Source organism: Tamandua tetradactyla, chromosome 7, assembly GCF_023851605.1.
Source record: "Tamandua tetradactyla isolate mTamTet1 chromosome 7, mTamTet1.pri, whole genome shotgun sequence".
Lineage (NCBI taxonomy): Eukaryota > Metazoa > Chordata > Mammalia > Pilosa > Myrmecophagidae > Tamandua > Tamandua tetradactyla.
Genome location: NC_135333.1, coordinates 91,813,157 through 91,835,091, shown reverse-complemented (window position 1 = coordinate 91,835,091; position 21,935 = coordinate 91,813,157). Strand labels below are relative to the sequence as shown.

Below are 21,935 nucleotides of genomic sequence, written 5' to 3'. Positions count from 1 at the left end.
TTGTTATGTCTTCTTGTTTAATTGTTCCTTTTATTAGTATATAGTGTCCTTCTTTGTCTCTTTTAACTGTTTTACATTTGAAGTCTAACTTGTTGGATATTAGTATAGCCACTCCTGCTATTTTCTGGTTGTTATTTGCATGAAATATCTTTTCCCAACCTTTCACTTTCAACCTATGTTTATCTTTGGGTCTAAGATGTGTTTCCTGTAGACAGCACATAGAAGGATCCTGTTTTTTAATCCATTCTGCCATTCTATGTCTTTTGATTGGGGAATTCAGTCCATTAACATTTAGTGTTATTACTGTTTGGATAATATTTTCCTCTACCATTTTGCCTTTTGTATTATATATATCATATCTGACTTTCCTTCTTTCTACACTCTTCTCCATACCTCTCTCTTCTGTCTTTTCGGTTCTGACTCTAGTGCTCCCTTTAGTATTTCTTGCAGAGCTGGTCTCTTGGTCACAAATTCTCTCAGTGACTTTTTGTCTGAGAATGTTTTAATTTCTCCCTCATTTCTGAAGGACAATTTTGCTGGATATAGGAGTCTTGGTTGGCAGTTTTTCTCTTTTAGTAATTTAAATATATCATCCCACTGTCTTCTAGCCTCCATGGTTTCTGCTGAGAAATCTACACATAGTCTTATTGGGTTTCCCTTGTATGTGATGGATTGTTTTCCTCTTGCTGCTTTCAAGATCCTCTCTTTCTCTTTGACCTCTGACATTCTAACTACTAAGTGTCTTGGAGAACGCCTATTTGGGTCTAATCTCTTTGGGGTGCGCTGCACTTCTTGGATCTGTAATTTTAGGTCTTTCATAAGAGTTGGGAAATTTTCAGTGATAATTTCTTCCATTAGTTTTTCTCCTCCTTTTCCCTTCTCTTCTCCTTCTGGGACACCCACAACACGTATATTTGTGTGCTTCATATTGTCCTTGAGTTCCCTGATACCCTGTTCAAATTTTTCCATTCTTTTCCCGATAGTTTCTGTTTGCTTTTGGAATTCAGATGTTCCATCCTCCAAATCACTAATTCTATCTTCTGTCTCTTTGAATCTATCATTGTAGGTATCCATTGTTTTTTCTATCTTTTCTACTTTGTCCTTCACTTCCATAAGTTCTGTGATTTGTTTTTTCAGTTTTTCTATTTCTTCTTTATGTTCAGCCCATGTCTTCTTCATGTCCTCCCTCAATTTATTGATTTCGTTTTTGAAGAGTTTTTCCATTTCTGTTTGTATATTCAGCATTAGTTGTCTCAGCTCCTGTATCTCATTTGAACTATTGGTTTGTTCCTTTGACTGGGCCATGTTTTCAATTATTTGAGCGTGATCCGTTATCTTCTGTTGACATCTGCGCAGTTAGACAGATTTCCCTGGGTATTGGATCCAAAAGTTTGGAAGATTTTTCTGTGAAATCTCTGGGTTCTGTTTTTCTTATCCTCCCCAGTAGGTGGCGGTCGTGGCACACGTTTGTCTGCGGGTCCCACCAGTAAAAGGTGCTGTGGGACCTTTAACTTTGGAAAACTCTCGCCGTCCGGGAGTTTCGCTAGCTGAAGCGGCTTGGAAGAGTGCGAGCCGGCCCGGGGTCCGAACATGGGGAGGGTTGCTGGCCGCCGCAGCCCAGGAAAGCGCCCGTCCAAATTTCCTAGTCGGCCCGGGGTGACAAGGGTGGCGGGAGGGCGCCAGCGGCTGCGGCCCACCCGGGAGAGTGCACGTTCCCGGGGAGTCACGGGTTTGGAAGGGGCCACCCCCACCCGTCACCGTTCGCCGCGGCCTGGGGATTTCCGATCCAATTCTCTCAGTTGGTCCGGGGGGGCCGCGCGTGGTGTGGGCGCCAGCCGCTGCGGTTCAGGGGACCGCCTCTCCAATTCTCCCAGCCGGCCCGGGTAGGGGGAAGGGAGTGACTCCGGCCGCTTGCCGCCCCGCCCGGTGAAGCCCGCGCGCCTCGGTGATCTCACCCGAGCGGCTTCTCTCAGCCAGCCAGCCGTTCCAGGATGGGGTACGCTGTCTTTTTTTTTTCTCTGTTGTGGCTTTGGGAGCTGTTCTGTATCGTTTCTACTCCCCTAGTAGCTGTCCTGGAGAAGAAACTAAGATCCGCGTGTCTTACTAAGCCGCCATCTTCTCCGGAAGTCATTTATTTGCTAGTTTTTTAAGCCACTGAATTCTGGGTGATTTGTCACGCAGCAACTGGTAATTAATATATGCCCTGAAGCCTGTGTTGTTTTCTCTACCACCTTTCTCCCTGAGTAGAGAGACCAAGACGCTAGATTAGACTCACTCCTCCTCACTTTGAAGGCTTCGTAAGTGGGGCAGAGGGAATAGCCATTAAATAATGTCTGGGACTTTAAAATGTATAAGACGTAAGACAGACTTAAAGGGCCCGGAACTTATTTATTTCCACTGAGAGGTTTAGTAGGTCCTGAGGGAAAAGACCGGGAAGAGGGAACCTCTCTTCAGTTCTTAACTCTGCTATTGGTGTTGGCACAAAAGCTCTATGCATATAATCCCAAAAGGGATACTAGTGGCTCTTATGACTCACTAATTTTCTTACTACTACGAAATATATTTTATATATCTGAGAATGCCAGTCCCAATATTTCAGTTTTTAGGGCTTGACTTTGAATGCATCCTGGGAAGGGATATAATCATTAGCATATGTCTAGAAGGCTCTTCCTACCTACTTAGAAGGTAGATTAAATCTCACCTAAACTACATGGTTAAGAAACACAAGGTGTTACTAAGAAGGGGGATGGGAGGGAAAGATGATGAGTAAGCAACAAATACCCAAGATGCTCCCATTGTAATTTGAAAATACTGCTTTACAATGACCTAAAATTCTATTTGTACTCATGCAGCCACTCATTTCCCTAGAACAAATCTGTATTATAAGTGAATACTTTCATGAAGATGGAAGTAGCTATTCTTTCCTCTCCCAGGTTACTTTTCAAATATTACACTGCATAACAGTAACAAGGATTATTTCAGGTTGGCACCAAACAGATAATTTAAGGGCCTACTTTTTTAAAGGGGTAATAACATCCAAAACACTATTTTGGATAATGCTGCTCTCTGGTATAACAGTCCTTGCAAAAAACAACCAAATCTTTAAAAAATGGATTTGAATTACCCCAGAAAACAACTTGGTAAAAGAGCTAAACTGTTTTATGGGGGAATTCAAACCCATTTTTAAAAGATTAATATGTCTCATTAAAATAGGGTTCTTCCTATACCATTCTCAGAATTTAATGCAGTTTGTTCAAAATTCAGTCCTTACTTTCAAGGTGCTTGTGATTTTAGTAAAGAAGATAAAGAACCCATTCTTTTCATATAATATGGCTGAATTATATAGTGAATGCTTAAGAAGAAGCAAAAATACTTGATCCAATCTGAGAGGTTAAAAAATAAGTTTTCTAGAGGAAAACATAAAGCTGAATAATAAAATAGTGAGGTTTTCACCTAGGAAAGCAATAGCATCCTAGGCTGAAGGCATGGTATCACCAAATCCCCAATGGCATAAAATAGCAGGTATATGTACCAGTAGTTTGGTAATAAAAGTACTAAGTGTGAAGCAGAATGGCAGAAAATGAGCTGTTAAGGTAGAGAACAGGTCACTGGACAGTTTATATTTCATGCTTCAATTAGGTGGGATACTAAAAATAGGAAAGTAACATTATTCATTTTTTACTATAACTTGAAAGGGGAAAAGTGATGGATTGTTGTCCCACTGATTGAAATACAACATATAAAAGAAGGAAATGGTTAGGAAAAATGATATAGTTAAGTTGATGCACTATTTAATTTTTCTCTAGATATGTAACTTAAGACGTTTAAAAATTCATTAAGATTTTACCTCTGACCAACTAAGTTACTTACTGTCAAAAATACTGTAAATAAAAACCTTAAAACAAACTAACAAGTCAAAATCAAAGAAATCAATAGAGAAAAATCATTTAAGCATTGTGAAACTATCTTACCTAGTAAGTTAAAAGAGATGCTCTTAAAAGAAGGGTCAGGTGGCAATGCTAAATTTCCTAAAGAAAAGTTAACACTGATTGTAATGTTTGTGGGTTTAGGGGGGAATAACCTCAAATTTCAGGCACTGTGGTTATAATCTATTATGAAGAGTTTCCAATGTCAGACAGAGTTTAAGTGTCTGTATATATTGGAGTCCTTTTACAGGACTTTGCTAGAACAACAAAATTAATGACAGCAGTCCACTCTTGTGTCAATATATGCACTTTCCTTTCTTTAACAAGGGTTTTCAAGGAATACAAAATTATTTTAAAGTGAAAATCAAATAAGCCAGTTCTAAATCTTTTTCTTAATTATTCAGGAAAAAAAAAAGTACAAATCTACAATCAATACCATGATTTAGACTTAACCAATGCCAAACAAAACATTTCTTAAGTAAGTTTTAAGAAATATCTGCCACAATCCTAAGATAGTGTTTTCTGGCACAAACATTTTTTTTTTACCTCAGGTAATGGCAGGGTTGAAACACAGAGATATCTAGAGGTAAGCTACAAATCAGAAGTTGTTCTTTTATTTTTACTTCTTGCATATCTTTGAAGTAAATTTAGTTGCTTAAATTTACACTGACTGATTTTCCTTTGCCACACTATCCATTCCTCGTTTCTTGTGACTTCCTGGTCAGAAAAACAAGCAGTGCTGTTAATTACAAGCTCAACAGGATAAATCTGTATTTTATTCTAAGATGGTCCCATAAGTAGCACTGGGAGGTAAAAGAGCATAGTGTCAAATTTCAAGGCCTCTGGAGTAATGAATCCTGCCTTGTTTTGAATCCTGCCTGTTGCTTCCTCTAAGGAAAATGGCCTTGAAGGAGTTAAGTGATCTCCATAGGCTTTGTTTTCCTCATCTGTAAAAGGGAGATAAAGAGGAAAACCGCATAAGGAGATTGTGAGGATTACATGAGATCAAATATGTAAAACTAGCACACTGCCTAGCACTTAGAATTGAATTAATGGTAGCTGTGGTACTTTGCAGCTGTATGTACCCCAGAAACACATGTTCTTAAACTTGATCCATTGCTGTGGGTGTGAACCCACTGTATATGGGACCTTTTGATTTGATACTTCAGTTAAGGGGTGACCCACCACATTCAGAATGGGTCTTAATCCTCTTACTGGAGTTCTTAATAAATGAAGAGAGAGAGAGAGTGAGCAAGGGAGTAAGAAGCTGAAATCAAAAGAACCCAAAAGAGAAGGGAGAGACCAGCAGATGTTACCATATGCTCTGCTATATGGCAGAGGAGCCAAGGATTGACTGCAGCTGATCTTGGGGATGTGAACATAGCTTTAAGGATGCCTTGATTAGGCTGTTTTCTCAGCTTCAAAACGTAAGCTAATAAATTCTCATTGTTTAAGCCAACCCATTTAATGGTATCTGCTTTAAATAGCCTAAGAAGTGAAAATAGTAGACTTTATTGTTATGATTATTACCATCATATTACTTTTATTTTCTATATTTAAAGCTGTAGAAAAAATTCCATACAAGCAGATGTCTTGGCTTGATTTGTTTCGAATTAAGACATTAAATGAAACTTGAACATGGAGAACTAACCTATTTTTGTTCTCTGTAACATTATAAAAGATGAGAAAGATCTGTCAAATTTTCTAATGCCTGATATTCCAAAGATTTCCCTAAAAGAAATTCCAGGGACATTAATTGTAAATCTGAAATTCACATATAAAATCCTCAAATGTATGAACAGGTTTAAAAGGCAGGATTTTAGATTCTTATCACTAGTAGCTCAGGGTAAAGTCTACTTATAAATTACTGCTGGCCCTGCAAGTTAAATAATTTAGGGTGATTAATCTCATGGGATTTTTAAAAAAGCAATCCATAACAATTCAACAGTTTTCCCAATTTGTTTTCCCTAGGGAATTATTGTGATTGATCAATGAAGTGATGAATATATATTTGAGAATTTGGGGTGAATCTAATTATTAGAGAGTATTTTCCTGAAGTATTCTCTACTCTGGGTAGTGGAAGTGGACAAAATGATATAACACATATGAATAAGAGCTAAATAAATATTCTAGAGAACTAGAAAACAAAAGCAAAGATAACTAAACATTAAAAAACTAAAATTAAGAATGCAATGGATAGATTTTAAAAGCCAATTAGCGAAATAGTTAATGGACTGTAAGATACGGCAGACGAAATGGAGAGAAAAATGAATGGGAAATAAAGAAGTAATACCAAGATATTTAGAGAATACAGGGAAAATGTCTTACATATGTAGAACTGGTGTCCCAGAAGAAGCTCCCTGAATTCTATACAATTGTACAGAAGCTCCCTGAATTCCAAGCAGAGGAACTATAATTAAATCTACACCTAGATACATCAGAAGGAAATCATAGAAAATACAGGGAAAGAAAAAAATCTTAAAAAGAGACAGAGAAAAAGAGATCACCTTCAAAGGAGAGAGAGAACCTAACTTCTTAATAGCACTAAGAGAAGCTAGAAGCTAGTGGAAGGCTATCTCAAATAGTAAAAGAAAAAAAAGAAAAAAAAAAAAAAAACCAAGCAACTTGGTTTTTGTACCCAGGGAAAGATATTTTTCTAAGAATTAAAGTAAATACAAGTTCATTTCCATCAACAAAACCAGAAATAGTTTTCAAAACAACACAAGAGTTGGAAACCTATGAACCTTATTTTTGGAACATAGCCATAGCAGCCATCATTACATATTGTCCATGGCTATTTCCATATACAAAGAGTAGGTAAGGCAAAGACATGACAGTCCACGAGATAAAATAGTTGCTATCTAGGACTTTACAGAAAAAGTTAGCTGATCATTACAGTAGCAAAATGACACTAAAGACGGATGTGTTTCTGGGTATCAGATTCTGCTTGTCTGTCAATTCTCACATGACATTAATATATAGTTTGAATTACACCAAGCATCTTCTGTCCTCAGAATCTTTATAATTGCTATTTCTCCTGCCTGAGGCACTCTATCCCCAGCTATTCACAAGGCCAGCTTCTTCCTTCAAGGCAGGCAGCTCAATTGCTAGCCCCTTACCTCTGTGCTGTCAGTCTTCCTCAGAAAAAAAGACAAACTCTATGAGAAGTGGAAACTTTTTTTTCTTATTATTGAAGCCCCAGAAATAAATACAGGATCTGGAACATAGTAGGCAGTCATTTCATTATGTCATTTCATTACATTTCAATAATGTAAAATACTAAAGAGTAAGTTTGATCATGGCAATCTGTGTGATTATCCCAGTGGTCTAAGAAGACGTGACATGAATGTGTTCTTTACCTAGATTCCAAGAGAAGTGACAATTTATCAATTCTCTTGGTTAAGGATATGAAGCTTTAAGGGGTTAATGAAAACTATAGTTGTATGGTTATAATAAAACCAACCAAATAAAATTAAAAGGATAGGGCTGTTTAAAGAAGACTTAGAGTGTATTTTGTGAATTATTAGGCTGCACTGTATTCTCTGCTATAGATGGTTTCTATTCAACTCTCTGTCACATGGCATTTAAGTACACACATACACATGCAATCTTAAGCAAAATATGAAAAAATTTGTAAGAAAATAATTACATGTATTTATTTACTACCTACTTGGGCTACCTTCACAGTACTATGAACCCATATGGGACACATTTTAAAGTGCATCATACACTGTAGTGTTTATTACAGACAGGAATGCTCCTGACAGCAGAGAAGTCTATTTAAGATACCTATTTTCCTGTTGGAGTGATGAATATATGCTGATCTGTTCATGCCCTCTTATTCAATTTCATGGTGACTGATAACCTACTATCTATGTGAAGTTAGAGGAGAGGTCTGTGGTTACAAAAGTTTTATGTAAACACTCCCAAACTGTAATGTAACCAATAACCTTGACGTTACTGACCTGGCATTCCAAACAACTAAACAAAAAGACACTTAAATATCTTAGGTAAAATAGGTGCCCAATGCATATTTGTTGATACTAGCATAGGTTACCTTAAGAATAATCATTAATTTAAGGCAAAAAAGATAAGATTTGTTATTATACTACTGTTTTAATCACATAGATGCTACCCACAGATATGTTTTATTTTTATAATTAAAATGGGTAATTCTGTATTTTTGTAAATAAACTAAGTAGCTTCATCCAAAAAATATATTATTTATCCTGGATATAGGAAACATTGAGATTTTTAGGGCTTCATCAAATGATTCTATAAGAAAATCTTCTACATTGTTTGTTCTCAAAGGCTAAGGATTTTACATGCATTTATAATGCATGGTTGAATAAACAGTGGTAGTATACATAATGCTTTGACCATGTGAAAAAAAGACTTATGAATGCTATTTTTTGCTTCTTATACCTCTTTAAGGAAAGATTTATTCAAGTATCTCATTGTCTATCTAAAGAAATGACCATATCCAGGTAAAATAAAAGCTTGAAAATTTAGTTACCGATAATGACATTAAGGTAGACTTTTGAATTAAGACAAGTCATCAGAAGATATTATGCATGTATATTACATTTGGTGATCCGTAAATGACCTTTAGAGATGACAGGGATTATTTATGAGACTATATTACCATTACTAACTAAAAGGTATATATACATAAAACTTGTAAATTAATTGAATCAAACTTTTTCCTCACAAATACATTATTATGTATCGATTTTTATATGTAAAGGAAAAACACACCTGCTACACTGGAGACTTAAAGTAGTTAATGACTAAATATAAATTTGGATTCTGAGCTTCTTGAAAGTAGAATTAAAAGGTAAAATTATAAGTTATCAAGTTTTCAATGACAGAAAGGTGAAAGCACCTCAAAAACGCCAAATATACCAACATGGCTACTAGAATAATTTTAAGTAAGATAAAATAATAGTAAGAATAGTTTAAGAAAAATAAGAGAAAAAAGGAAATATTCTCAATGAATTAATTTTACTAACCTGACTTATTTTTCTTTGTTCTTGTACAGCTTTTTGAATTGCCTGAGATAATTTTTCTTGGTCTTTTGCATGTTCAGTCTTCCATAATTCCCTTTCTTCAGCATGAGCTTTTTCCAAATTTTTTCTTTCTTCTTCTATGGCTTTTAACACAGCATCCTTCATTGCCTCCTTCTCAATCTTAAAACAAACGACCAAAACAAAAATATTTCAAAGTGCAAATTAACAATAACTTCTCTAATTAGGAGACTTGCATGAACTTAGAAGACAGAAAACTTCGATCCTAAGGGGTTTGGTTCTGATATTACTGTTGTTTTTCATGCATAAAATAACTGGTATAAAATAAAATATTTGTTTTTTATTCAGATACTCCTGTTTATTTAACATCAAGGAAACCAAGACTTAGCTTGAAGCAGTGGTTCCCTAACTATTGGTTCCAGGATCCCTTTACACTCTTATAAATTATTGAGGACTCCAAAGAGCTTCTGTTTATATTGGTTTGATATATTAACTGAAAATATATTTTATGAAAAATAACAATATTTTTCAAATTTAAAAATGACCTTTTTTTTTTTTTTTTACATTTTTGTAAACCTCTTCAATATCTGGCTTAATAGAAAACAACTAGATCTTTCTAACTGCCTTCTGCATTAGATCTGTAATGATATGCTTTAGAAAATCTAGTCTCACAGATATGCAGTTGGAAAGAGGAGAAATATTTAATAGGCTGTTCAGAACACTGGAGATAATATTTGATTCCACACCAAACTTCGAGAAGGAGCATTTTATTAAAGATTATTTGCAATATGGAAAATGAAATCTTATCAATGAAATTTGTACTATTAAATTGCAAGCCGTCCTTTCCCTTTGAGTGGATCCTTTACCAGGCGTGATTTTTAAACATTTTTCATTTGTAAAATATTGATGCATTAGTTATGTATTGCCTCTGGATGTTGACACAGCTCATTTTATTCTGAGAAAAAAATCACCTTTGCTAATATTATCCTCAATCTCATCAGAAAAGACTGCAAGTACTGGAAAACTCCCAAGTTCCTTGAGGCAGGTACAAATCCTCCAATAACCTAACTTTTGCTTTACAGCTAAAATGTATTGGCAACAAAATTGTCAGTTTTTTTCCCCCTTGAGGTGATGTGTTCACTTTGTTCCTTTTGGAGAAAATACCTGCCACACTTAAGTCATTCAAGAAAAGAGTGTTCCATTTAAAAAGTGAATTCAGGGCGGGCCGCGGTGGCTCAGCGGGCAAAGTGCTTGCCTGCTATGCCGGAGGACCTCGGTTCGATTCCCGGCCCCAGCCCATGTAACAAAAACAGAGAAACAAAATACAATAAAACAAGAAAATGTTTAAAAGATGTTTCTCTTTCTTCCTCCCTTCCTTCCTTCTATCCTTCCTTCCTTCTCTCTGTCTTTCCTTTAAAAAAAAAAAAAAAGTGAATTCAGTTTACAACTTGAATGCACAATAATTTCCTTCAGGAAGAACCACTGTCCTTTGCTGTATAGCAAAACTCCATGGATTCCTTTCCTATCCCCATGGATATACCTCTTGTCTTGTTTCCGGTTAACAGTCCAAGTTGACACAAGTTACCAAAACTTATAATTAACCATTTTTTGAACTTTTGTTTACCACTTTAAACTATTCTCTCACTATTCACTATGCCCTCCATGTTGTTATAGCCAAAAAGTATTTTTTAATTCTTAAATTTCTGTGCAACATTCTACATAGTTGACTATTTCTGTTTTCTTTAAGTCCTCTTTTTTCTTGGTTTGCATGATAGCACACTGCTTATATTTTTCTTGTTGAATTCCTCAGCCTCCTCAGGTCTTCCTCTTCTTCCTTCTCTCTTAGGCTTTTAAATTTTGAAGTCCCTTGAGGGCTCAGACCTCTGGCCACTTTTTACTCTACTCTCTCTCCTTAGATGATTATACGTGGTGGTCTAGTTTGCTAGTTGCTGGAATGCAACACACCAGAGACAGATTGGCTTTCAATAAAAGGGGATTTATTTAGTTAACGTATAGTTCTTCAGAGGAAAGGCAGCTAACTTTCGACTGAGGTTCTTTCTTACATGGAAAGGCAGAAGGCGATCTCTGCTGGCCTTCTCTCCAGGCCTCTGGGTTCCAACAGTTTTCCCTGGGGTGAGTCCTTTCTGCATCTCCAAAGTCTGGACTGAGCTGCGAGTGCTGAGATGAGGTATGCTGAGTTGCTTGGGCTGCGCTAGTTGAGTCTCTCATTTAAGCACCAGCCAATTAAATCAAACATTCATTGCAGCAGGCATGCCTCCTAGCCAACTGCAGATGTAATCAGCAACAGCTGAGGTTCACATGCCATTGGCTCATGTCCACAGTAATAGAACTGGGTACTGTCACCTGGCCGAGTTGACAACTGAATCTAACTACCACATGTGACAAGTTCCACGGCTATGGTTATCATCTATATGCCAGAAAAAAAGCCCACATGAATATTTTCAGATAATTACATTCAGAGCTCAGGAGAAAGGAAAGTATTTTAAATTGCCTACCTGACTATATCATCTGGATTTATCACAGGTATCTCAAGTCTGTTTCAAAGAAACAATTCTACATTATACTTGGTTGTTGACTCCATACTCCAGGAGTTCACAACTTAGCTTCCTGTATCGTCCACACCAAGCATATATGTTGATTCCATATTCTATGTATTTTTAAAATTTGTTTCTTTACTTTTCAAGCTACTTCTTATTCCTCCTGTATTTCAGATACTCATTATCTCTTTCCTGGACTTTTGATACATTCTATTAGATTTCTTTTCCCGCCTCTGTTGCCTTCAATGTCCTAAAAATTAAGGTCAATTATGCCTGCCACACATGTGCTCTGAAATTTCAATTTGTCTCCCCTATCTATGGAATAAACCTCCAACACAATTCAGTGTGCTAGTGATCCTTCAAGATTCAGAAGTTTTTAATTGCTTTTGAAATGACACATATCTACTCACTCAAAATGTCTCCTACCTGATTGTAAATTCTATAAGAATGACCGAAAATCATAGTAATCCTTGAACTTCTACCTTTGGCAAAACGATGTGCATAATTAAATTCAATATTTATTTCCTACATTTAATTTTAAATCTAGAACTGAGATGTTAGTATTATATATTTTGGTATGCATATATATATCTATGAACACATGAATGCACACTTTTAAATTTGGCTTTAAAAATCACAGATCTTGATGAATGTAAAAGCATGTGAATGCACAAATATACAGCCACATATATGACATGCAACAATACTTATCAAATACCAGGAATACATTAGAGTGTCCCACATACATGTTTTCAGCATATAAGTAAATAATATATTGTAAAGCATTTCATTTCCCTCATAACCTTTGTATAATGTGAGTTTAACAAAAATGTGCATAGTTTCAGAAGCTTAATTCAAAAAAAAGGAAAAAGTTTCTAATTTTTCTGGAATGAAACATTATACAAAAGTAGATTAACCATACACTTACTTACACAGAAACTCAATATTACAGATAGAAATACCTTTGCAGCAGATAATAATGCCTCTTTATTTCTTTGCTTTTCTTCTTCCAAACATTTTTCCAATATTTCCTACATATGATGAGACAGAAAGATACTATATGTATTATTTGAGGTCATAATCCACATTTATTTCACAGTCTGAGTATTAAGTATTACCTTCTGTTCTTGAGATTGCTGAATCAAAGCTTCCTTTATTTTTTCTTTCAGCAGTTCTTTCTCTATATCTAGCATTTCAAGGAGCCTCTGATGCTACAAGGAAAGATAAATGAATTATGCTGATTTCTCTGAGACACATAATCTAACAAGGAGCATAGCTGATGGAATTAAATTGCCTAAAAGTACTAAAGTAGTTACTAGATGAAATAATGGAAAGTTTGCTAAAACAAAGATCTTAGAAGCCCAAAACACTGAATTCACTTCTCTCCAATTAGCCAATTTAGCTCCCAAGCTCAACAAAGTACATGATATGAGATCTAACTTAAGAACAAGTATTCTGAATTGGAAAGTGAATCAGAAAATGGATATATGCCTTTGCCCAAAATCAAATTTAGAAAAATTATTCACTAAAATTACTTTGCAGCAATAGAAGCAATTGGATGACAATTGAAGAAAACCTAAAATGTTTGCTTGATGAACTGTCATAACATATTAATTATATTTCTAATAAAGCACTATTGAAGAAATGGAAAGATTTAAGAGTCACCGTTTTAGCCCCCAGGATATTACCCTACATTCAATTAAATGGATCTATGAAAGTGGTCAAAGGAATATTATAAATACAAGCAGGTTAAAGTGTACAGTGTTCACATATTTACTTTTATTCTAATGTGCTTATGTAAAAGCACACAGAACCATCAGTAAATTATCAGTGACTGGTCACTTGGAGTTTGAATGGAGTTTCTAAGAAAATTCAACTTTTGCAGGCTCAAAATCCCCAATATAGATGAACCAGATATTGTTCTGGAATAGTGCTCTTAGGTGAAAACAAAAGCAAAAAGCAAATATATGTTGCTATACACATAGATTTCTCATTCATTTACCAAAGGCAAATAACATTTTCTCAGATATGCTATATATATACAAGCCTCCCTTAAATATGAACTTATCTGTTATCCTATACTTTAAATACAACTAGCCCTTCAATTTTAAAACATTTTTTAGGGAGTCAGCCTACATTGAGAGTAAGTGACATAATAGTCCATGTCTAGTTAAGAAACTCTATTATTCCTGTTTATAATTATAATATTTTTGTTTTTCAAGAAAGTAAGGAAAATCACATGAAAGATGTGGTTTTTCCTTGAAAACATATCCAAACTGTGATACAAATCATGAAATGATTATGAGAAATTATTGGTACCATATGGATTTGTGAAAGGCAGTTGTCTAGCACATCAGTAGAATTAACATGATACACAAGTAATACCAGACTTCAAATTTGTATTCTACCTAATTCTAGATACACACAGAATTCCAAAGGATTAAAAACAATACTTAATCCTATTTAAAATACACACATGAGAAATATACAAAGATATTATACCAGGCAAATAATTAGACTTAAAAAGAAATCATAAATACGATGAGACCAAAATTATTCAATTTAGGCTTAAGGGTGAGGGGTGAAGCAACAAAAATAAACATCTCAGTCATTAATTTAAAAAAATAATTTCTCCTTAAAATCTTACATTAACTCAGACTAATATAAATCATTAAGCTATTGTAAGTAGGCCAAATTTCTATAGAGATCCAAGAACTAAAGTCAAAGACGGTACATTGACTAAAATGACAATACAATGTTTAGAAATTCACCCAGGAATTTCATTTCTTAATTGTGACAGTAAGGTATCATAGAAGACTATTAATGAGTTTGCCTATACAAAAAGAAATGTAAATTTACCATTTGGAAGAAGCATCCAACTTATGATATACCCTAATTAAAATCACTGATCTACTTAAGAGAAAATACAGTTAGGTTACTGGCATTTTGAATAAATAAAGATAATAGCTAACATTTTTTAGTGCTTTTGAGATATCAGATACTATTAATGTTGTTTTATGCACAGTGATATCACATAAAAGCCTCAACAAAGTGCTGTGGCAGGCACTATTCTTCATTTTTGATGAATAATCTAAGATTTAGAGAGGCTAGATAAACTTGTGAAATTTCTACTTAATCACTTCAGCAATAATCGTAACTGAACAAAAGGAACCAATTACCTATTAGCTAAAAGTAGTCTCAGGACAACCTAGTTATTACCTAATTATTACATACTAATTAAAAGCTAGGTAATATAAGTAGCATGCCAGGTTAAAGCCTCATTTCCACTTGGCCTTCATAGAATTAGACTAACCTACTTTCCTGATTCTGTTAATTTTAGACTACAATAAAATGAATTTCCTGATCAAATATCAATTGATAATGACAAAGAAAAATACTGAATGGTACAGGAAGACTTTAGGTCTTAAAATTAAACGCAGTTACTAATCAAGGACCATATAAATTCAATAAAATATACTGTTTCTATAAAAGTGATGTATGTTCATTGTGAAAAGTGCAAAGAATAAAAAATAGCATTGAGGTAAACAACTTTCTGCACAGTTCTGTGAATATGTAAACATACAGATGTGTTTATATATAACATAAATACTGTTGAGTAATCTGATTTTTGAACTCAATCATGGTGTATAATTCTTTTTTTTTTTTTTTTGGTATGCTGTATGGTGGGGGTCACATTTCATTCTTTTTCTATGTGAGTATCCCATTATTGCAGTACCATTTGTTGAAGTTCACGGGCCAGGAATCGAACCCAGGTTTCCCTTACGGCAGGCGAGAATTCTACAACTAAACTACCCTTGCACCCCAGGGTATAATTCTTTTAACATGTTGTTGGATTTGATTTTCAAGTATTTTGTGGAGGATTTTTCATCTATTTTCAAGAGAGAAATTGGTTTATAATTTTCATCATAGTATCTTTACCTGGCTTTGGTATTATGGTGATGTTGGCTTCATAAGTAAGGTAGTATTCCCTTCTCTCAAATTTTTTGGAAGAGTTTGAGTGGGATTGGTTTTTATTTTTCTTGCAATGTTTGGCAGAATTCACCTGGAAGCCATCTGGTCCTGGGCTTTCTTTGTTGGGAGGTTTTTGAAGAGCAATTCAATCTTTTCACTTATTGAAATCTATTTCTTCTGGAGCCAGGGTAGCTTGTTCCTGTTTTCTACAAAACTGTCAATTTGATCTGAATTGCCTATCTTGTTGGCATACATTTGTTCACACTATCCTTTTATATCCTTTTTATTTTTGTGGGATATCAGTAGTAACGTCTCCCTCTCATTTCTAATTTTATTTGCATCTTCTGTTTTCTTACTCAGTCTAGCTAAGGGCTTGTCAATTTTGTTCATTCTCTCTATCGTTTTTTGCCCTCAATTTCATTAGTTTATGCTCTAATCTTTGTTATTTCTTTCCTTCTGCTTGGTTTGGGATTAGTTATCTGGTTTGTCCAGGTGTGCAAGTAGGTCTTTGATTTTACTGCTTCCTTCCTTATAATTTATGCACTTACAGCTATAAATTTCCTTCTCTGCATTGTCTTTACTGCATCACATAAGTTTGATAGGTTGTATTCTCATTTTTATTTGTCTCAAGATATTTATTGATTTCTCTTAAAATTTCATCTTTGACGCACTGATTGTGAGTGTACTGTTTAACCTCTATAGATCTGAGTGTTCTCCAGTCTTCTACCTATTGTTGATTTCCAGCTTTTATTCCGTTATGATCAGAGAAAGTAGCTTGTATAATTTCAATCTTTTAAAATTTGAGACCTATTTTGCATCCAAGCATGTGTCTATCCTGGGGAATGAACTATGAACACATGAGAAGAACGTGCATTCTGCTGTTTGGGGGTAAGGGGGAGGGAGCATTGTTATGTATGCGTCTGTTAGGTCTAGTTTATACATCAAATTATTCAAGTTCTCTATGTCCTTATGACCCTCTGTCTAAATGTTCTATCTATTGATGTGAGTGGTGTATTGAGATTTCCAGCTATTATTGTAGAGAAGTATTTCTCCCTTCAATTTGGCTAGTGTTGGCCACATTTATTTTGGGGCACCCTGGTTAAGTACATAAATATTTATGATTTTTATTTCTTCTTGGTGATTTCACCTTTAAGTAATATATACTGACCTTCTTTGTTCTTTAAAACAGCTTTGCATTTAAAGTCTACTTTGTTTGATACCTCAACTTTCTTTCAGATACTGATTGTGTAGAATATCTTTTTCCAGACTTTTAAGTAATATATACTGATCTTCCTTGTTCTTTAAAACAGCTCTGCATTTAAAGTATACTTTGTTTGATACCTCAATTTTCTTTTGGATACTTATTGTATAGAATACCTTTTTTCAGACTTTTACTTTCAACCTATTTATGTCTTGGTGTTTAAGATGAGTATTTTGTAAACAGCATACGGATGGTTCATATATTTTTACTTAATCTGCCAGTCTGTGTCTTGATTGATGTGTTTAATCCACTAACATTCAATGGTACTATTGTAATAGCACTATTTTCTTCAACCATTTTATCCTTTGGATTTTATAGGCCATATCTTATTTTTGTCTCTTTTTTTTTTCTGTTCTCTCTTTTTACTTAACTTTACTGATATTCTTCATTTCTATACTCTCCTCCAAGCCTCTCTCTTCTGACTTTTTCTTTCAGCCTACAGATCTCCCTTTAGTATTTCTTATAGGGTAGGTTTCTTCTTAACAAACTCTCTCAGTTTCTGTTTATCTGTGAATATCTTTAACTTGCTCTCATTTCTGAAGGACAGTTTTTCCACAAGCAGAATTCTTGGCAAGCAGTTTCTCTCTTTCAGTATCCTTTTTCCGGGGGGTGGGGGGGGTGGAATGGTCTGGGAATTGAACCTGGGTCTCCCACATGGAAGGTGACATTCTACCTGTGAGCCACCTGCGCACGCCCCCTTTCAGTATCTTGAATATACCGTACCACTGCCTTCCCACCTCCATGGTTTCTGATGAGAAATCAGCTCCTATTCTTATCGGACATCCCTTATACATCCTTATATGTAATGAATGCCTTTTCTTTTGCTGGTTTAAGAATTTTCTCTTTATTTTTTGACATCTGTCATTCTGATTTGTATGTGTCTTGGAGTATGTATATTCAGATTTATTGGGTTTGAAGTTTGTTGCAGTTCTTAGACATGGATATTAATGCCTTTCATAACAGTTGATAAGTTCTCACCTGTTATTTCATCAAATATTCCTCTTTCCCGGATATCCATGATGCGAAGGTGCATGCATTTCGTATTGTCAATCAGTTCCCTGAGTCCCTGGTCAATTTTCCCAGTCTCTTCTCTGTTCTTTGGTCTGTTCAAATTCAGATACTCTGTCTTCTAGCTTGCTGATTGTTTCTTCTGTCTCTTCAATTCTGCTGTTGGTGCTGTTAGTGTATTTTTAACATCATCTATTTTGCCTTTTATTCCCATAAGACCTGTCATTTTCTTTGCATGCTTTCAAATTCTTATTTATGCTCACTCAGTGTCTTAATATCCTTTCTCTCTTCTGTTATATCCTTGAATTGGTTTAGCAGATCTGTTAGAATATCTCTGATTAGTTACTCTAGATTCAGTATCCCCTCTGAATTTTTGATTTGCTCTTTGTGACAGGGCCATATCTTGATATGGCTTGTCATTTTTTGCTGAGCATTGGATTATCTTGGTGAGTTTATGCTGAAAGTTGGATTCACTCTTTTGTCAAAACTTCTGTTGTTAATTGGGCTTGTGTTAATGCTTTTCTTTGACACCTGCTTTGTCAGAAGTACCCAAACAGGGCTGGGCCAGGGTCCCATGAGGAGTGCTCACCACAGGGCCCCAAGGAGAAGACCAGGTACAGTTGTCAAAATGTCTTCAATTCTGCTCGCCAAGGGTGTGCTTTCTTGGCCTTCTAATATGCCATCTTCACACAAAAGCCCTGTAGACATCTTCCTGGAAGTGTACTTTCCTTGCTTGCCAGCAGATGGCACTCTTCGGCAACCTATTTCTCGCACCTCTCAGAAAGCAGTCTTCTTAGCTGCCAGCTAACCTCTGGACAATTGTATAGCAGCGCTGGGCAGATGGGTTGAAAACGTAGGTTCCCACATCCAAATCTGCTGGCCAAAAGATGGAACAGTACCAGACCATGTCCAGTCCTATTCTTGGGAAAGAGGACCTCTATGGCCTCTTCATCTACAGTTGCCTGCCCACCAAGAACTGGGGCTAACACATTCTGCCCTGTAAATGGGGGATGGGCACCAGGAGCTGGGGCTGATAAGAGTTACTCACGATCTCTTATGGCAGCTTCTTTGTTTCTATATCCTGCACTTTCCTGGGTGTTGCACAGCACTCTGCCGGTATCCAGAGCCCCAGAACCATTGTTTTGGACAGTTGCTGCCTATTCCCTAGATGCTTTTCTGTGAGAGAAGGGAATGCAGCCTTTCTTTAATCAGCTATCTTGGATCTTCTATTGAGCTTAATTTGATTCTTTAATTGCAATAAGCTAGAAATTATAAAATACCAAAAGAGAGCCTGGCCAAATGATTTGGACACCCTTTATTCTATCTAAAATAGAGGACAAAGAAAATCTGGAGTTTGCTGTATTATTCCTGCCTTCTGCTTCAATATGGAATTCTGTAGTTTTCAAAAAGTTCTAGCACTTCAGAGATGGTTCAGTTCAATTGGTATCTGGTGGTAGAAAGAATGGCCAATCCTTTCTTCTGCACCTTGCTATGTGAAATTTCTCAGGTAAGGAGTGTTCTGACATCTCTTGTTATATACTGCTTTAGTTTGCTAAAGCTGCCAGAATACAATATACTAGAAATGGGTTGGCATTTATAAAGCAAATTAATTAAGTTGTAAGATTACAGTTCTAAGGCTGTAAAAATGTCCAAACTAAGGCATCCAGGAAAAATATCTTGACTCAAGAAAGGGCCAATGATGTTCAGGGCTTCTCTGTCAGCTGGAAAGGCACATGGCTATGTCTGCTACCTTTCTCTCCTGGCTTCTCATTTCAAAAGGCTTACCCAAGGGTGTTTTCTTTCTGCATCTCTAAATGTCTGGTTCTCATGTTGGCTCTCAAGGTTTTTTCAAAATGGATCCCACTTAAAGGACTGTGGTTAAGTGACCCACCTTGAATGGGAGGAGATCTAGTTCCATAGAAACAAGGTAATCAAAAAGATCCCACCCAACAATATTGAATCAGGATTAAAGAACATGGTTTTTCTGGGCGACACAACAGTTTCAAACCAACACACACAGCTCAGAGTAGAAACTGTGAACCTATAGTGACATTCAATCATAGGACTCTTTTTAACCTTTTTTAAGATACTGCAAGGAAAGTTCCTCCCTATTTCTAAAAAATACATCAGAAAGCAAATATTTATAATTTCTAAACAAGAGGAGAGCTTTCACCAGAATTTGCAAATCAACCATGTTTTCTATACTTATGGTATATAGATCTCATAAAATTATATATTTAGACCATACCGTATTTATCTACCTTACTTAAGAACAGAAGACTACAGTCCCAGTCTATAATCCCATCTATTTTCCATGAGAAAGAATAGTTATATGATATCAGAGGATCCCAAACCTCCTAAAGAGGGTTTCTGCAAACACTTTTAGTGATATTTTCTAAACCTTAAATTTTATTGAGTTCTGAATATGCCCTTTTAATTAAATGAAACAATATATATGAAAACACCTGTAGAGCGTATTTTCACATATGTAAGTTGTACCTGATTTCACTATTTAAAAACATGTTTTTCAGGTGGTGCAATGGTGATTCAGTGGCAGAATTCTCATCTGCCATGCTGCAGACCCGGGTTCGATTCCCAGAACCTGCCCATGCCAAAACAACAACAACAAAACCATGTTTTTCTCCAAGCTCAGTAATCTATAAATACTGCTTTGTTCCCTCTATGTATTTTACATCTGCATAGCCTTGCCTTACTATTATTCTACAAATTTTCATTAGGTAGTGTACCATTTTACATTGTACAGAATTTAGTCAGAGCCACAGCATGACAAAGAGAATTCAATGTATATATTCAAGCATGTCTTTGTATTTTATTAATTTGAACTGAGCTTTTTTAAAAAACAAAAGATTGATTCGATATAAAAACTGAACAATAAAGCAAGACATTTCATTAAATAGTTCAAACCTTCAAGTTGAGACATGGGTCCTCTTCTTGTAACGATTCCCCTACTTGCTTTCCTCATAAGCAATATATGCAGTAGTTAAAATCATAGATCAAAACTATCTGTGTGAGGAGATGAAATTGAGAGAATCACATGGAAAAAGTCCCACAGAAGTTCAGAGACAAGGACACACTCACAGAAGCTGAGAGAGAAAGCCATTGCACACAGAAGTTGGAAGCAATAAAACCTGAGAGATAAGGGCCAGCAGACATCACCCTGTGCCTTGCTAACTGACAGGGGAGCCTAAGATCACCAGTAACCTTTCTTCAGAGAAGGGAATTCTGGGAGTATAGTAGAATAGGAGAGGCAGAAGTTCACCCTGATTCTATGCAACAGTGAGAGAAGGGACAGAAAAATGACTGGGACACAGTTCCAGGGTATGAGTGACCAGAGAGGGTTTTCTACCCTATATATGGAGACCCTGAACAAAAAAGCAGAGAAGTTGAGATGGAGAGAACAGGGTGAGTGAGCTTGGCCAGGACTCCAGCCTAGCCCCCTCAGTTGACTTAGGAGACCTTCCCTCAAAAAGTTCCAGCACTTCAGAGAAGGTTCAGTTCAATTGGTATCTGGTGGTAGAAAGAATGGCCAATCCTTTCTTCTACACCTTGCTATGTGAAATTTCTCAGGTAAGGAGTGTTCTGACATCTCTTGTTATGTACTGTTTTAGTTTGCTAAAGCTGCCAGAATGCAATATACTAGAAATGGGTTGGCATTTATAAAGCAAATTAATTAAGTTTTATTAATTAACTGTAAGATTACAGTTCTAAGGCTGTAAAAATGCCTTTTACAGGGCAGGAGTTCCCATGTCAGGAGACTTATTTTCCCTGTGTACAAAGACCATTTATCCAAAATGTTTGCTCCCCATTAGAGATAGGCTGCGCGCATATGTTTTGTGTGTGTGTGTTTGTTTGTGGCAGAGACTGCAGGGCCTTCCCCCAGGGAAGAGGGAAAGATGCAGAGTGGTGCTTGGTCCATCAACCAGCCAGTGCAAGAGACTTGTTTGGGGTCCCAATACTGCTCCCATATCACCATGGGGGCCCAGAGATGTCAGTTGTGGGAAAGTGGAGAGGGGAAGCCAAGGAAGTCAGTGAAACGGCATGTTGTGACCAACTGCCAGACATCTCCGGATTAGCTACAGGCAGGGAAAGCTGAAATACCCTGTCTCATAGCCAAAGGTTATCCCAAGTGGAAGTCTGGGATCACCAGACCCATCAGGCATAC

General features: G+C 36.1%; 1 protein-coding gene across 14 annotated transcripts in view; it reads right to left on the bottom strand.

Moving 5' to 3' along the window:
* The window catches only part of CCDC91 (coiled-coil domain containing 91), a 548,164-nt gene that overhangs the window by 96,222 nt on the left and 430,007 nt on the right, over positions 1-21,935 (bottom strand). For 13 of the 14 annotated variants that reach the window (XM_077170414.1, XM_077170420.1, XM_077170422.1 and 10 more), the window contains 3 exons: positions 12,630-12,722; positions 12,474-12,542; positions 8,939-9,115 (listed from right to left, as the gene is read on the bottom strand). In XM_077170414.1, coding sequence (XP_077026529.1) covers positions 8,939-9,115; positions 12,474-12,542; positions 12,630-12,722 — 339 coding nt within the window. Of the gene's footprint in view, positions 1-6,565; positions 7,286-8,938; positions 9,116-12,473; positions 12,543-12,629; positions 12,723-21,935 lie in introns of those variants that run through there. The other variant, XM_077170421.1, reaches the window with a different exon arrangement.